The sequence below is a fragment of the Nannospalax galili genome, unplaced genomic scaffold, assembly GCF_000622305.1.
Source record: "Nannospalax galili isolate Female #2095 unplaced genomic scaffold, S.galili_v1.0 scaffold437, whole genome shotgun sequence".
NCBI lineage: Eukaryota > Metazoa > Chordata > Mammalia > Rodentia > Spalacidae > Nannospalax > Nannospalax galili.
Window position 1 is genome coordinate 2,011,000 of NW_008340646.1, and position 17,460 is coordinate 2,028,459.

The 17,460-nt window shown below is 44.7% G+C and overlaps 1 protein-coding gene across 1 annotated transcript in view; it reads left to right on the plus strand.

Moving 5' to 3' along the window:
• Nucleotides 1-3,268: 3,268 nt before the first annotated feature.
• Nucleotides 3,269-17,460, plus strand: part of Pitrm1 (pitrilysin metallopeptidase 1) — a gene marked incomplete at its 3' end in the record, with an annotated part of 31,337 nt that continues 17,145 nt past the window's right edge. The window contains 12 exon segments of the mRNA XM_029564796.1: nucleotides 3,269-3,396; nucleotides 5,177-5,279; nucleotides 8,098-8,204; nucleotides 8,957-9,108; nucleotides 9,560-9,674; nucleotides 9,754-9,850; nucleotides 11,017-11,177; nucleotides 12,266-12,392; nucleotides 12,640-12,728; nucleotides 14,397-14,525; nucleotides 15,074-15,187; nucleotides 15,579-15,675. Of these exon segments, the coding sequence (XP_029420656.1) occupies nucleotides 3,341-3,396; nucleotides 5,177-5,279; nucleotides 8,098-8,204; nucleotides 8,957-9,108; nucleotides 9,560-9,674; nucleotides 9,754-9,850; nucleotides 11,017-11,177; nucleotides 12,266-12,392; nucleotides 12,640-12,728; nucleotides 14,397-14,525; nucleotides 15,074-15,187; nucleotides 15,579-15,675 (1,347 nt within the window).

Genomic DNA, 17,460 nt, shown 5'->3' on the forward strand with positions numbered 1-17,460 from the left:
GAAGAAGAGAGCAAAACCAGAAAGCGTAAGCCCGTCACAGGTTTGTAGAAGATAAGACTTAAAGACAGCACATGTGTTATGATAAAGGTTTTTAAATTCATAAGGTCAAGTCAGGTCACTGACATAAAACTAAAATCATTTCCTGTTTAAAACAATGAGGCTTTCTTAAGATATTTATCCCTTCTTGGTAACATTAAAAGAACTGACTTAAGAAAAAAGATTTTAGGTTTTATCATGTTCTCATCTAGGTTTGTCAGTCTTTCATTTACCTGAAAAACTGAATCCTAGACTGGGCGTGGTGCCTCATGCCTTTAGTGCCAGCACTTGGCAGGTAGAGGCTGGAGGATCTCTGTAAGCTCAAGGCCACCCTGGTCTGTATAGTGAGTTCCAGACCAGCTGGGGCAATAGGGAGACCGTGTCTCAAAAAGACCAAAATAAATAAATTAATTTTAAAAAAAGATAAAATATCTGCTTTCATTTCAGCTTTATCTAACTATTGCAAGAGAAAGATAAGATTAAAATTCATTCCTTCTTTAGGACTGGTAAAATTGTCCTTGCAGCTGTATGTTCTAGCTTGCTTTCTGTAGCTGTGACAAAACACTGACCAAAAGCAACCTGTGGAGGCAGGGTTTATTTGACTTACAGCTCACAGCCCATCATCAAGGGAAGCCCAGGCAGGATTTCAAGGCAGGAACTGAACCAGAGACCATGGGGGAATGTTGCTCACTGGCTTGCTTCCCCTGGCTTGCTCAGATATCTTATACAGCCCAGACTCATCTGTCAGCAAAAGCACAGTGGGCTGGGCCTTCCCTTATCAATGAGCAACCAGAAAATGCTCCACAGACATGGCCATAGGTCAGTTCATGGCAGGACACTTTTTAGTTGAGGTTCCCTCTTCCCAGCTGACAAGTGAAGCTAACCAGTGCAGTATTCAATAACAAAGGCTTAGGGAAAGTCGAGAAGAGTTGAAAGAGCTAAAAAGATAGCATTCTAGCACTTGCCCTTCAAAATCAGCTCAAACCCAAGGTGTGATGGGACCCACTTAAAACAATCCCTCAACTCTAATATGTCACCTGTCCTCTTGATCAGAAGGACCATGAAGACCAGAGGTTGGACTCTAACCAGAAGACATCTTAGAGAGGATGAGAGCCTGATACAGAGGTGTCTCCAGCGGGTTCCTTCTGAGGCTATGCTGCAGAATCTGTTCCCTGACTGCCTTCCCTTTGGGTAACTCTGCTGACAATTCTTTGAATTCCCTGGCTTGTAGAAGCATTGTCCTAATTTTTATTTTATCTTCATATCGTATTTTCTTGTGATTGCCTCTGTGCCCACATTTTCCATATACACAAAACACCCTGTAAAGGAGCAGAGTCCACATGATGACATCATTTTTTGCTTATTTCTGTCAAAAGCCTTTTTCCAAATGCAAATTGGAATATGTTGGAAGTCAGGGCTCCAACGTGTCACCTGGGCATCACAAATAAACTCTCATACCCCAAATTGTCACTTGGTTATTCTTGATTACAATCTATAATTCTAAAAATAACTTATTTGCCAACATTAGTAAAATAGCAATTTTCACTATAATGTAGGATCTGCCTTTTGTAATACAGAAACTTGCATGATTAATAGTTTTCATCCCCACATGGCAATCATTTCTATTAATAATAATTTAGCTTACATACAAGTCTTAATTTTAGGTCAAATGCTACTCAAGATCCATGAAGTTGTGTCCTGTGGGAACTTACTAGTAAGTGGTAGTTACTGGATTTATATAGCATCTATTCTTCAGAAGAGAGAGAAATACGATACTCCCCCAGTGCTCCTGTTTCCTGCACATTCACAGCAGAGTTAATAATACCCAAGTGTCTTCCTCAAGATCATAGAGATGTTGTGAAGCCTCATTAAGAAGCATCACTCCTATCCTCTTACAAGAAAGGCATACAGAGTGTTTGTAGGCATCTTTAGCTTCTTAGTCTCACCTTTGTTAAGGTTCATTTGAGTTCATTAGTAAGAAAGTACTTAAACGCAGAAGGGCAGCATCTGGTTTTGGTAGGCCTCTGTGACTTCTGATCACAGTATTACCGTCCTTGTTTCTGCCAAAGCCTTATACGCCTAAACTGATTGTGACTGCTCACTAAGCATTTTGTCTTTAGAAACGCGTCTTAAGGACGAGGAAGATGAGAGTCTGTTTACATGAATGTGCCGAGGGACCAGAGCAAGGGGAGTACAGGCAGGAAGCAAAGGCTCTAGAGGGCTGAAGAATCCTGACGTTTTTTTTTCCCAGTCCCACCCAAATGCTTCTCAGGTGTGGTGAATCCCAAATGTTCCTTCAAATTCACGAGCGTGTGGCCTAGCCCACACACCGACATCCTTAGGACTGATCCTGGTTTCCAAGAGCCCATGGGGACTTGAGAAATCCTAAGACACGCATGCGTCTACTTCCTAAAGTCGAAACGCACAGAGGAGCTAGGAGAGGAGATGCAGAGGACCACAGGTGCGGTCACTGAGCTGACCAGGGTGTGCCAGGAAACTTCTGTGAGAACATTCCTAATGGTAGCATAATAGCTTGGGCATCTGGTGTCGGAAAGATTAGCATCCATGAAGCCACGGGCTCAGGGGGCCGAGGCACCTGGTGGGGACACAGTGGGACCTTCCTTACCCCTCACTCTAGTCCTACAGGTGGGCGCGTGAGCTTGCGGCATGCAGGTTCACGAGATTCCCGAGTGGACCAAAGAGGATCCCAGGGATCACAAGGCCTTGCTTCCCACGGCCCTACCCCCTACCTCGCTCAGAATCCACTCTGCCTGGAACGGTGGGCCTCTCACCTGCACACGCATCGCCCTTTACCTGCTCTTGTGGGGTCCCTCACAACGCTCCGCCCCTCACCTGCACATGATCCACCTCTTACCCCCTTACCCGCGCACTCAGGGACCCTCACTTGCAACGACCCCACTTGCCCCTGCCCCGCCCCCTACCTGCTTATGCTGGTCCCTCCCTTGCAACTCCAGTCAGGCCTCTTACCAGCAAAGCCCGGCCCTCCCCAGCCCTGTCCCGTCCCTCCCCTCTCCCCTCTGCACCGCTCCGATCCGGCGCTTCTGCCAAGTGCTCCACCGCGGCGGTATCCCCCATCACCCCGCTCCGCCGCCCTCCTCGCCCCTCCCTCCCCGCCCCCGGAGGCTGGTCTCGGAGGCAGAAGGCCTGTCTTTATCCCTGTCCAGCCTATGGGGAGGACCTCTCCCTTCCCGCCGCCCAATGGGAGCCGCGGTGGCCGCGCTCCGCCCGCGCCGTGCGTCGGGTTAAAGCCTGGCCCCACGCAGGACCGCGCTGGTCACATGCCATGTGGCGCTTCGGAGGGCGGCGGGGACTGGGAGCCCTGCAGCGGCTGAGTGGACGGTGGGACACCCTGGGGTGATATCAGATGGCGGGACCGGGAAGGGAGCCGGGGCGGGGGCCACTAGCATGGGAGCCGGGGGACCAGGACGAGAGCCTGGGGGACCAGGATGGGACCAGGACAGGACCTGGGGAGACCAGAATGAGAACCGGGGGGACCAGGACGGGAGCCGGGGACCAGGACGGGAACTTGGGGGACCAGGATGGGACCAGGGCAGGGCCTGGGGAGACCAGAATGGGAACCGGGGGGACCAGGACGGGAGCCGGGTGCGAGAGGGCCAGAATGGTAGCTGGGGGGACGAGGATGGGACCAGGATGGGAACCGGGCAGACCTGGACAGGACTAGGACGGTAGCCGGGGGTCGGGGGGTGGGGTGTCCAGGATCGGACCCCTGCCATCCTTGGGCACAGTGCCACTGCTTCTTTTCCAGGCTCCTGCACCCCGACCCCTAAATGTATGTGCCTTCTGGAAACCCCTCTTCTGGGCTCCCCAACCCAGGTGCCTCTAACCCTAACCAGAGGAGCCCTGTTTGGCTGTAGAGTGGGCCTTCCGTCCTCTGAAGATGGCACAGCACCATCTACCCTAGGGGGCTCCTGACCCAGCCACCAGCGTCTGGGTGGTGCATCATGCTCCAAAGGGGAGCCAGGTCCCTCCCACTGTCCTGACCCACTTTCCCTTCTCCAACCTCGGGAGATTCTGAGTGGATGGTCCGGAGTGTCGATTCTCAGGGCTGTTTGAAGTGAAGATAGGCTTTGATGTGTATTTTAACTGTGTCATAAAAGTAAGAGACAGTTTATGTCTCTCATTAATGGTTTTGCTCCTGTCCACGGGCTATGCTTAACCTGCTATATTCTGCTGTAGCTCCTGGAGCTGAACATTTCTTAGTGACTCATTTATGGAAAAAAAAAAAAGTATTTAGCTTTCATGCTAATCTGCACACCCTTATTTTATGGTGTAGCTAAGCTGCAGTTAGTCTACCTGAGGAAACACAGGATGCCTTCCGCTGTGGGAGGATGGGCTTTATGAAGTGTTTGAATTTGATATCAGTAACTTGGTGTGTGTGATTAGAGAATATAGTTGAGAGAGGATCCAACTGTTGTCTCACAAGGTTGTCATACATACTGTGCTGATGATCCACAATCTCTTGAAGTTTCCCCTGTCCCAGTCTAGAATTTGCTGTCAGTAAGGAAATATAGCTTGCTTTTAGCATATCTCTGATATTGCCAATGAATTAGTGGGTTTTATATAGATTTGTTTTTATTTTATGTGTATGAATATTTTGCCTTCCTGTGTGTATGTGCATGGTATTTGTGGAGGCTAGAAGAGGGTGTTGGATTCCTTGGAATTGGAGGTACAGACCTGTGAGCTGCTGTGTGGGTGCTGGAAACTAAACCCAGGTCCTCTGCAAGAGCAGTAAGTGCTCTTAATTGCTGAGTCATCTCTCCAGCCCCCAGATTTTAATTCTTTGCCTCTGTTTTAAGTAGTCATTCTCCCAGACTTAAATGATTTCTTTGCTTTTTTCTTTGTATTTTTTTTTTTTTTTTACCACCGGTATACATTCCTACCTGTGTATTGTATTTTTTTTAATTCTTGTTTTTTTGTGGTTTTCAAGGTTAAAATGGAAACTAGTTTTCCAAAATGTCCAAGATCTTGGGAGATGTGTGACATAAATTTCCTTTAGACAATTATCTTTATCTCATGGGACTATCTCCATTATACTGTTGAGGTATATTAACCAAAGAACTTTCCTGAAACCTTACTAACTTTGAGAACTTAAATCCAGCAGGACACACCGCAATGTATGGAGGGGTAAGAGTGACCAGGCCTGTGAGAGAGCGCTGCAGTATAAAGTGGGGGAGAAGATCCACGGGTTCACTGTAAACCAGGTACCCACTGCCTGTCTGGCTGTGTTCTTCATGGATGAGGTTGCTGAAGTGTGCAGCTTCAGGTGGAGGATGAGGGACTTCCTTGGAGGGGAGGCTGTAATTCTCTTCCTTGAGTTCCCAGGCTCTGGTGTCCTTCCTGACTGGTGACAGGTGCACCAAAGAGTTTGCAAATGAAATGATGCTCCAGCCTTTACTTGTATTCCGAAGCCTAAATCATTTCAGATATTAGAAAATCTGGGCTTTTAGTGTCTTTGTAATCAAACACTGATGTCCTGCAGCCAAGGCTGGTGGTTCACTCGGTAATCAGCACAGATGCTGTTCCCTATATCTATTTACTCATGTTCTGTTTTCAAATAGTTTGCTACAAACTTAAGTAGAAAATAGTAAGCTATTTGGTTTCAGAATTATGGAGAAGAGATTGTGAGCTAGTATTTCCTTGGTTTATGTTAAAGTGGATTTGTTCTTTTTCTTGTTTTTTTTTTTTTTTCTTGAATGCTTTATTTTCACATAGCTTTTTAAATTTAATGTAATTGTTGAAAAATCTGGACTGGCTCAGCTGTCAGAGTGCTTGTCTAGCATACTAGAAGCCCTGGGTTCAATCCCCAGCACCACAAAATTCTTTCTAGGTTGTGCATGTCTGTAATTCCAGCACTTGGTGTAGAGGCAGGAGGATCGGGAGTTTAAAGTCATCCTTGGCTATTTAGCAAGTTTGAGACCAGCCTGAGATACATGAGACCCTATCTTTGTGTGTGTGTGTGTGTGTGTGTGTGTGTGTGTCTGTCTGTCTGTCTGTGTCTGTGTGTATGAGAAAGAAATAGAGAGAGAGAGAGGACCCATCCATACTTGTCTTGTATTTGGTTGTTGGCTTTGTGCTGTGCTTGATGTTATAACATATATAAGGAGGCAAACAGCTTATAAGCTAGAAAAGCCTGGTGCAGCAGCAGTGAAAAAATAAGGCATAGCATAGCTGCTGCAGGTTCTCTGTCTCTGGGCCAAATGTGAGCAAGGTCAGGAAAGCTGAGGAGTTAGCTCCAGGCAAGGTCTCTGAGCAATGAATCATGCAAATGGGGTCAGAGCATTTACAAACACCCCCGAGGCCATGCAGAGAACTTCAGATTTATAGTACCAGTTGCTGTTAATAAGGACCTCCTCAGATTGGTAGATTGAGTGTTCCCTTTAAAAACAAAAAACAGAGAAAGTGATTCTTGCTTGAAAATAATTCCTGTAGGGTCTTATCAGGCAGGCATCACACTGTGTGACTTGTTTTATACACACTGACTGTCAGTCTGAGAAATCTTGGAAATACACATAGTAATTTACCAGCAGTAAATTTTGCAGGTATCAGCAGCCCATGTTATGTGTGTCGTGTGTGTCAGGGCCCCTAAGTCCAGCTCAGGAGACTCAGTTTTAATTGCAGCTCTACAGAAGCTTCTTGTAGAAAAGCAAACAGGTTATATGTATGGTCCTAGAGAAAGGGGGGTGGTTTCGGTATGATTATCATAATATAATAATCAAAGGAAGAGGGTTGGTTGGTGTGGATGGAAGACAGGACCCTTTGTGTGAGTATGTGTGAGAGTTTTGCATGTACATGTTTCTGTATGGGTGCACATACACACAGGCAGGCAAGACTTCCATCATGTTTTGAGATAAGGTTTCTCATTAACCTGTAACTCACTGATTTGCCAGGCTTACTGAGCTCCAGGGATCCTCCTGACTCCACGCCCCTCTCCCGCCCTCTCCCTACCCCACGTGCCAGCACTGGGGTTACAGACACTCACCCTTGACTTTTTTGTGTGTGCTGGACATTGAGCTCATTTTCCCACGATTGCATGGCAGGCGCCTTATGGGCTGAGCCATTTCGCTGTGTCCCAGGACCCTCTTTAATACTTACCAAGGACTATGGAAATTTACTAAAGTATGAGGTCGTTCCTCCCATCTCTCTCTGCTGCTGCTGCTCCTCCTTGTTGAGTGAGGTGACATGCACTTTTTATTGTTAACATTTATTTCCTCCTGGCCCTTACCTATGTTTTGAGGGTCTTGGCTGTGAGCATAACAAACTGCTAGGGATGGGTAGCAGGTAACAACCCTAGCACGCTCCATCTTTGGCTAGATGAAGCAGAATTCATTCCTGGGTGCACCCTTCCCATCTCCTGGGAAGCTGCCCTTGTATTTACCTTCCCTGCACAGGGGGGCTGTTTGCACATTAAATGAGATGTTATGTGGAGACACTAGAGCCTCGGCCCAGCCGCAGCGCGTGAGCCTCGATACTTCATTATGACATAGCTTAATGGGAAAAGCATGGGTACCAGGTAGATGGTGGCCTATGGTCGTCACTGTGAGCTTCAGTCCCTGTCCTCTGTGAATGAGGACAAGGATGAGAGTGTGTCCCTCGAACTTTAGATGTGGTGGGTTTAGAAAATGCTTGGTGAATGGTAAGCAATTAAAGCCAAACATTTATGTTTTCTCATCATCTGTTTAGCTCATAATTTCCTCCTTGATGAGATCAGACATCTTGATGAGATGGTCTGTCCCAGGCTTGAACTACCTGCCTCCTGGCATCTCTCTTTTTCTACTTTTTTTTTTTGTCTATTTGAGACAGGGTGTCCCTATAGCTCCAGCTAGCCCGGAACTTGCTAGGTAGACTAGGCTGGCCTCGAACTCACAAAGGTCTGCCTGCCTCTGCCTCCCAAGTGCTGGAATTAAAGGCATGCATCACCAAGCCCAGCCCTGACATCTCATTTAAGGCAGAAAAGCCAGTTCTCTGTGTTGAAGGTAGCCATCCTACCGAAGTCTGCTCATGATTTTCTTCTCTCCCCAGGTCACTTCTGTCCCTGAGCTGTTCCTGACCGCAGTGAAGCTCAGTCATGACAGCACAGGGGCCCGATACCTGCACTTGGCCAGGGAAGACAAAAACAACTTGTTCAGGTATTTGATCCTTGTAGGAGAGTGCTTGTGACTGTCTCTGTTTAAAACATCTACTAATCATTACGTTGTCCAGACTAATGCCTCATGAACATTTTGTGTTTATTGATGGAGCATCCTAAAACATTCAGGAAGAGATTGTGCAGGGCTTGGTGGCTTGCCTGTAGTCCTAGCACTGAGAAGGACAGGCAGGTGGATTCCCAGAAGTCCCAGGCCAGCCTGGGCTGTGGAAGGAGACCTTGTTTTGATCTTCCTCCTCCCTCTCAAAAAATATGTATTATATGAAATCACCTAAAGATTATATCATCTAAATACATTGAAATTTTACAGTGATTTCACACATTGTAGCCAGGAAACATTTTATTTTTATTGGAAGATTATGATGTTAGAAATTGTCTTTGGGCCTGGAGAGATGGCTCAGCGGTTAAGAGCACTGACAGCTCTTGCAGAGGACCCGGGTTCGATTCCCAGCACCCACATGGCGGCTATGAACCATCCTTAACTCCAGTTCCAGGGGAATCCGAAGCCCTCTTCTGATCTCCGTGGCATCGCACGACATGGGTGCACTCACATACATGCAAGTAATACACTTATACACATAAAATAAAAAGAATAAATTAAAAAAAAAGAAACAAAACAAAACAGAAATGATTGTCTTTAATCACCTCAGGTGGTCACAAGTTCAGGAATTCCATTGCATGGTGTTAGGCTTATCCCTTCCATTATTTGGTGCATCATTTCTCCTTTGCCCCCAGTGTCCAGTTCCGTACAACGCCGATGGACAGCACTGGGGTTCCCCACGTTCTTGAGCATACCGTCCTCTGCGGCTCTCAGAAGTATCCATGCCGAGATCCTTTCTTCAAAATGCTGAACAGGTCGCTGTCCACTTTTATGAATGCCTTCACAGGTAAAAATGACGTCCTGAGACAAAACCATGTCCAGCAAGACCGATATCCTGAACCAAAACTGTGCTGGGTTAGCCGGTGACAAACAGGTTAATAAGGCTTCGAATAAGAAATAAGGACTAGATGTAGTAGAATAAATTCTTATCAGTCCCTGGACTAGAGGAAAGATCTTGTACAGATTATTAAAAACTACAGTTTTCAGGGCTGGGGAGACGGCTTGGTAAAGTGTTTGCGACACAAGCCTGAGAACATGAGTTTGGAAGACCTTGAGTTGGTCTGGGGTAGTTGAGGCACCCGGTGATGAGCCGACAAGGTGTGGGGCTGCTGCCTTCTGTTTCCCCTGTAGGTTAAAGTTTAGCTGATGGATATCAGGAAGTTAGACTAAGTTAAAGTCATAAATTTCTTTTGGGGCATTTCCTATACTTTAAAATCTTTCTCTTCCCTTTTCCCCAGCTAGTGATTACACGATGTATCCGTTTTCCACACAAAATCCCAAGGACTTCCAGAACCTCCTGTCTGTGTACTTGGATGCAACCTTTTTCCCGTGCTTGCGAGAACTGGACTTCTGGTGTGTAAGGACACATTGCTTGATGTAGATGTTAGTCCCGTCACTATTATCTTCACTTACCCACTTATCATCTCTGTAGGCAGGAAGGCTGGAGACTGGAGCATGAGAATCCAAGTGACCCTCAGACGCCCCTGATCTTCAAAGGAGTCGTCTTTAATGAAATGAAAGGCGCGTTTGTAAGTGTTCTTCCTTGTTTCCGTTATATTAAAATTGTCTCTGAAAAACAAAGTTGTGCATATGTGTATGCATGTTGGCGTGTGTGAGTGTAGGCACTAAAATCCCACAATGCTCATGTGAAGTCAGAGGACAACCTCAGTGTCAGTTCCCGCCTCTTACTGTCTCTGAGGCAAGGTCTCTGTCATTTTTCACTGCTGTACATACTGGAATATCTGGCCCATGAGCTTCCAGGGATTCTTCTGTATGAGTGCTGGGATTAGAGAGGCGTGCTAGCACATCCAGCTCCATGTATGGTCAGGGGAGTCAAGTGAGACCCTCATGCTTGTCCAGCAAGTGCTTTGCCTACTGAGCCATCTTGGATTATGGTTTACATGTTGATATTCAATAGTCTCCCATTGGGGATGACTTTGAATTATCTGGAGTCAGATTGGGAACAGAAATCTGACTGGAAGGATCAGGTTTCATTGTCCATGCTCTTGAATGTGAAGGCCTGCCCTGGTCTGTCCTACTTGCTCTGAAGTGCATGGGATGGCTTCCCTGTCCCAGGCTGCTCTGATTCTTGTGGCCCCTTCAGCTGCAGGATCTTTTTATCCTTTCACACTCCATCTGGTGGTGTTTTGTCTAAGGCACCTCATGACAACTATGTCCTCATGTCCATACGGCTTGTAGTGGACCAAGGATTCCTAGCATATCCATCCTAACCCCACTGCGCCCTTTTCTCTGGCTGCAGCTGTGTTCACCCAGCACATCTGGAAAAATAAGTTGCTTTTCTAAGAAAGCCGGTTTTCAGGTCCCATTTACAGATTATGAGTAGGTCGAATGCTAAATTGAACTGCAAATGTGTGGATGTCTTATCATAAATCTGTTTCATTTATAAGTCATTACAGGTGTGTATTCTCGGATGTGATAGATGTATTGTGATAGTAATTTTTTTGTAGCCACGTATTACTTGATAATGGCTCTGAGAAATGTAGTCACATTATTTTATGATGATCTTAGCATGTACTTAAATGTATATTTTACAAGCCAACCACCTACCCTAGGCTGAATTCTGATATTACGAGGCCATTATGTATGTGGTCTGCTGTTGACAGTGATGCTTTTATGTGCCATGTGACAGTATTTTATTAGTATTTTCATTAACTTATTTATTTTCTATTTCAAGACAGATAATGAGAGGATCTTCTCACAGCACCTGCAGAACAAACTTCTCCCTGACCACACGTACTCTGTGGTCTCCGGAGGCGACCCACTGTGCATCCCAGAGCTCACATGGGAGCAGCTGAAGGAGTTCCATGCCACTCACTACCACCCAAGTAATGCCAGGTAGTGTTTCATTGTAGAGGCTCAACCGTGGGCCAGGAAGTGACTTGTTTGCATTCTGACACTGAGTGCTGTCACTTCCTGTTTAACAAAAACTGTTTGCTGAACAGGTCTGTAGCTCCAGATGAGATTTTGTTGTGTTCATTTGCCTGTGGGACTTGCTGGGCATTCATTGTAAACATCTGCAGTGACAACTCTCAGTTGGTCCAGGATAATGGAGTCCTGGTTCCCGATCCTGTCTCTGTGTCACAGCCATGTCACGTACACATTGGGACTGGGGGCATCTGCTCTGCAGGACTAATTTTCAGCCTACTCATAAGGCTTTCCGTTGTCTTTGGCACCCTGAGGTGCTCTGTAAATAGTGGGTGGCAGTAACTGAACTGGTGATGATAACTTTTAGAAAAAGATAAAGATCACCTCTGTCATTTGTAACCTTTTTCCCTGATGGTTACATAAATGCATGTGTTAGAAGCAGGGTCTGGAATTTGTAGCCTAAAGTTGAATTTTGAGATTTTTTTTTTTTTTAAGTATTTAATTTTTTATTTTATGTGTATGAGTGTTTTGCCTGTACCATGTCATGCAATGCCTGCAGAGGCCAGAAGAGGGCGTCAGATCCTCTGGAACTAGAGTTATTAGATGGTTGTTAGCTGCCATGTGGGTGCTGGGACCTGAGCTTGGTCCTCTGTGAGAGCAGCCCAGTCTTAAGAGCTGAGCCGTCTTTCCTGTCCTGAGATTCTTTATTTTTGGCTATCTATAGACCACATCCTAAAGTGGTTTTATGTGGTCATTCCATTTTTATAGTGCCTTTATAGCAGATTTAAAAGAAAACTAAGTAGTTTTTGTTGTATTAAATAAGTCCTTCTGCATGATTTGAGTTTTGTTGAAACCTACCAATCTGTATTAAAAGTTTAAGCTTTTTGTTTAATGTTTGTAGTCAGACTATCTGAAAACAAAATACATCCCTTCATAAAGTTGACTTCCATTCGGCAGTTGGCGTGCACGGTGCACCCTCCACCTCATGCAGGACGCCTTCACGGTGGACTCCTGTTCGTTTCAAACAGTGTACGTCATATGCTCCCTGAACATTTTAGGTTCTTCACATACGGCAATTTTCAGCTGGAACAGCACCTGAAACAAATTCAGGAAGAAGCACTGAGCAAATTTCAGAAAATGGAGCAAAGTACTGTGGTGCCAGCCCAGAAACACTGGGATAAGCCAGTAAGTGCTCTCTTCATCAGCGTTTTATCCTTCCTGTCAAATATATTGAAATGGGGATTTCAACTATGCGGGACTGATCGTATTTTGAGATGTTATCCTGGACTCTACAGTATGGAGTAGCTTTTCAGTGATTACTGTTAACGGGAAAGTTAACTTAGCGAAAAGCATTTTTCATGTCCAGATAACCTATGGTTATTTAAAGCCATTTGCCTTCTTTGCCGTCTTAAAGCATCTTGTCATTTTGTAGAGAGAATTCCATATAGCCTGTGGTCCGGATTCATTAGCTACGGATGCCTCTAAGCAAACAACCGTCAGCGTTAGCTTCCTCTTACCAGAGTAAGTATTTGTTGTTAACAGTTTATGCTGGCAGACAGTACCAGACAGGCATAACTTAATGGACAGGTGGTAGGATTCAGGAATCAAACAGGTTTTAAGAATCCTAGAGAATTCACCAGACAGGTATAACTTATTAATGGACAGGTGGTAGGATTCAGGAATCAAACAGGTTTTAAGAATAAAGAACAAATGTCAGGGTTTTAGTAACATCAGAAATGAGGTTGGGGGAAGGTCAGAAACAAGGAAATTTTTTCTTATTTTACACACACGTACATTTATACAGGATCTTATGCAGCTCAGTCTGGCTCTGAGAGAGCTATGTAGCCAGCGAAGAGACTGCCTTTAGAAGACTTAGCTTTTCAGGGGAGTCACAGGTCCACTTTAAGTATGAGAGGGGCACTGAACACTTGCCTCAGAAAAGTGTGTGTGTATGTGTCTGTCTGTCTGTCTGTCTGTCTGTCTGCTTGTGTACAGAGGCCTGAGGGGACCATAGGGCATCCAATCCCTTGGAACTGGAGCTACAGGCATTGTGAGTGGCCTGATGTAGGTGCTGGGACCTGAACCTGGGTCCTCTACAAGAGCAATAAGCACTCTGTTCTAGATTGTTTCTCCATTGCTGTGACAAAACACTCTGAGCAATACCAACTTGGGGAGGAAAGGGTTTATTGTCTTATATCTCCTGGGTCACAGTTCATCACTGAGAGAGCCCAAGGTAGGAACTCGGCAGGAATCTGGAGGCAGGAGCTAGAGCATAGGCCATGGAGGAACGCTGCTTACTGGCTTGTTCCCCTGGCCCCTGCTCAGCTTGCTAAGCCTACCTTCCCAGGGGTGGCACCACTCACAGTGGACTGGGCCCTCCCACATCACTCAACAATCAAGAAGATGCCTCACAGACATGATCATAGGCCACTCCAATGGAGGGAGTCCAGCTGTCCAGCACACACTCTTAACTGCAGAGCCATCTCTCCAGCCCCAAATATGCTACACACAAAATTTTCTAACTAATTATAGCAATTTCCTGGAGAACAGCCTCTACCACTCTCCCCAGCTCTAGCCGCCCCTCAGTAACTACCCAGTTTGGACCTGTCACTCCCTGTCATTGTGTTTCTTGATGTTAACTTAATACTATGGCTATACCTGAAAATATCTGTCAAAAGACATGAAAACTATCTTGTGGCAGCATTTGATGTGTAACTAAATTAATTTTATGGTTTAGGGCCAAAGAAGAGAAAAATCTCACATAATTATTGAAATACAGTTAAAATGTGAGAATTTCAAGTGGAACTTAACCTTGATTAGAACTGAGTTCAATCCCCAGAACTCACACACAAAGCTGGGCATGGTGGTATGCACTTTAGTCTCAGGGCTTGGGGAGAGAGGTTGGTGAAGACAGGAGGATCCCAGGCACTCACTCCATATTGACAGGGTCAGAGTTCTAGGTAAAGATGAGAGGGCCTGTCAAAAAAACCAAGGTGGCACCTGAGGAACAACAGGTGAGGTTTATTTCTATTCTCTACATGCATGTGTGCACACCTTAGCATGCCTGCACACACACATACCTACAATCACATGTACACATACACATTAAAAAAGATAATTATAGTCACCAACAATTTTCCTTGTTCTCACCTGTGCTCATTCATCTCCCTTTGTTTTTTCTCAACATAGTATCACCGACACATTTGAAGCCTTCACATTGAACCTTCTGTCTTCCCTCCTGATTTCTGGGCCCAATTCCCCATTTTACAAAGCTTTAATTGAGTCTGGACTTGGTACAGACTTTTCTCCTGATGTTGGGTAAGTTTTAGTGTGATTAATTTCATTGGTTTGATTGGTTGGTGGTTTTAATTTATTGATATAGGTTTGATTTAGTTGATTGGGTTGGTTGATTTGACTGATTGATTGATCTCTTTGTTTGGTTGATTGATTGCCCAAGTAGACATTACGCTTTGAGTCCTTCTGCCGGATAGAGGACTGAGCCACCAGGCCTGGATTTATTGTTACATCAGTATTATTTACTGACTGTTAAAGAATTTGCATCAAGTATTCTTTAGAATCTTAAGGTGTTGTAAAACTTAGCTGTTTACTGTTTCTATATTTATTTTACCATACCATAGACGCTTAAGTTGTATTGATTGCTAGAAATCTTTAAAAGGATATGAGTGTGCATTTGACCAGTTGCACCTTAAGAGTATGTGAGGTCATTGCATTACCACATTGCCTCAACACAGTCTTTGGTAGGATCCTGTACTGAAAGTCCTTAATCATGATCTGTATGTAAAATATATTCCAAGTGAAAGGTAAAATGCCTGGATTCTGACACACTGTCTGGTTTCCTGTTCTAGATATAATGGCTACACGAGGGAAGCCTACTTCAGCATCGGTCTCCAAGGGATCTCGGAGAAAGATGTCAGGACAGTCAAAGAGCTCGTAGACAAGACTATTGAAGAAGTCATTGAGTACGTGTGGCTGTCATGATGACCAGCTTCCATCTTGTGTCCTGTGGGGAGGGGCCTGAGACTTCCCCATTGCTGACCTCCTCTGGGTGTAATGCAATGTGATATGTATGGTTGAGTTTAGTTGATTTTCTTATTGGACTTTTATTCAGTTTTTTAGTTAGCATACCATGTAGTGTGTGTGCTGATGGCATCTCCATGCATATGTGTCATCTGTTCTTACTAGTCCCCCTCCACCTCCTCCCCGTCCTCCTTTTGGACGTCTTGCTGTTCCCCCCAACACCCCCGCTTCTTGTCGCTTATAATTTAGTTGTTCGAATACCACCTCTGCTGCCTTCTGCTTCTGAAACTTCTCTTTCTTTCCAGCATCTCACTTGTCGTTTATGTTCTTTAGGAAAGGATTTGAAGATGACCGGATTGAAGCTTTACTTCATAAAATCGAAATACAGATGAAGCATCAGTCTACCAGCTTTGGACTTGCCCTGACGTCAGTATGTGTCTTCTTGGTCGCTTTTGCTTTTGGTTTGGTTTTGGTTTTAGTTTTGTAACTAGTGGTTCTTTGTGTGTGTGTGTGTATGGGCGCACGTGTGTGTGTGTTTTGTTTTGTTCTTTTTTGGAGACATGGTCTTGCTATATACATTCCTGCCTCTGCCTCCTCAGTGTTGGGGTTACAGGCAAGCACCACGATGCCCACCAAAACTGTGGTTCTTAACATCACTGAAAGTATCAATTAACACTGATAGTGCTTTTTATTTGAATCTTGAGAGTGACTCTTTTGGATCAAATATAAATGTACTTATAATTTAATGTCATAGATTTTTGGGCATTTTTTATGAGCTTCCTTAATTGGCTCTGTGTGCTTGTGTGTGTGTGTGTGTGTGTGTGTGTGTGTGTGTGTGTGCACATGTGTGCCTACACACATGGATGTGGTAACCAGACAAAAAAAAATATAAGTCAATTTCTATTAATGTTATAATATTTTATATTTATATATATGTTTCTAATTGAAAATACAGGTTTGGTAGTTGGTTTTGTTGAATAGGGACATGTATGTACGTTTTCCTATATGATTGACGTCTTTGATCCTTGTTTCTCCAGATTCCTAGCCAGCTGTGCTTGGCTGTATGTTTTCTGTTGCCTACACTGAATTCTGATAGGTCACACTGTTACTGCTTTGGAAGGGTAGCTCTATTTTAATACGTGCTATTGTTTTGGACATGGAATGTGCTGATTTGATCGCTTTTCCTATGGTTTCTCTGTGCCATCGTTTTTCCTCTGTTCTTCCCTTGCTGGGTCCCACTCCCAGCCCCTTGCTTCTAACTCTCAGCCTTCTGCCTCTGCCTCTGAGTGTTGGGATTGCAGGCATGCACCATTGTGAGTTCTCGTTTTAACATCGATTCACCTACCTTTTGTACAGTAGCAGTTGAGTATTTTGTACACACGTTTAACTGATGAAATAAATAACAGACACTCTCTAAGTCACCTGCCCTTTATTTTTACCTTAGGTTCACATCTGTTTTATCCAAGTAATTTAGAAAATAATGAATCAAAAAATTTAGTTCCCGAGCTGGAGATGGTGGTATAGGTCTGTGATCCCAGCACTTGGGAGGTAAGAACAGGAGTTCGAGGTCATCCTTGGCTACATAGTAAACTTATGGGCAGCCTGGTCTACATGATAACCTGCCTTAAACAACAACAACAGCAAATTTTAATTCTCATTTTTCAAAAGTACTGGACAAAAATTAAGTTAGAATCCTATATTTTTAATTGATTTATTTTTTGTGTGTTTCATACAGAACATCGCAAACAATCTTCTTTATACCTCCATCCCCACTGGCACCTTCCCATAGCCTCTCCCCCAACCCCCTGCCACTGGAGGCCATATACTCTGTCATCCCTGTGACTGCCCATTGTGTTATCTATCAGTGCTATTTTAAGCAATCAGCAGCAACATGATTTGATATGGAAATGGACTGGAAGTGGAAGAGGAAGATGCTGAGTTCTATGTTAGTCATCTGCATGTTTTCACCTCTTTCCAACCATTATAAGACTGTGAAGGGGAACTGCAGAGATAGCTCAGGGTTTTAGAGCACTGGCTGCTCTTGCAGAGGACCCAGGTTCAGTTCCCAGCACCCACATGAGAGCTTAGCAACAATCCATAACTTCAGTTCTAGGGGCTCTGACACCCTCTTCTGGCCTCCACAGGCATTGTACCACACAGGTGCACTTATATACATGCAGGCAATACACTCATACACATAAAATAAAACTAATAA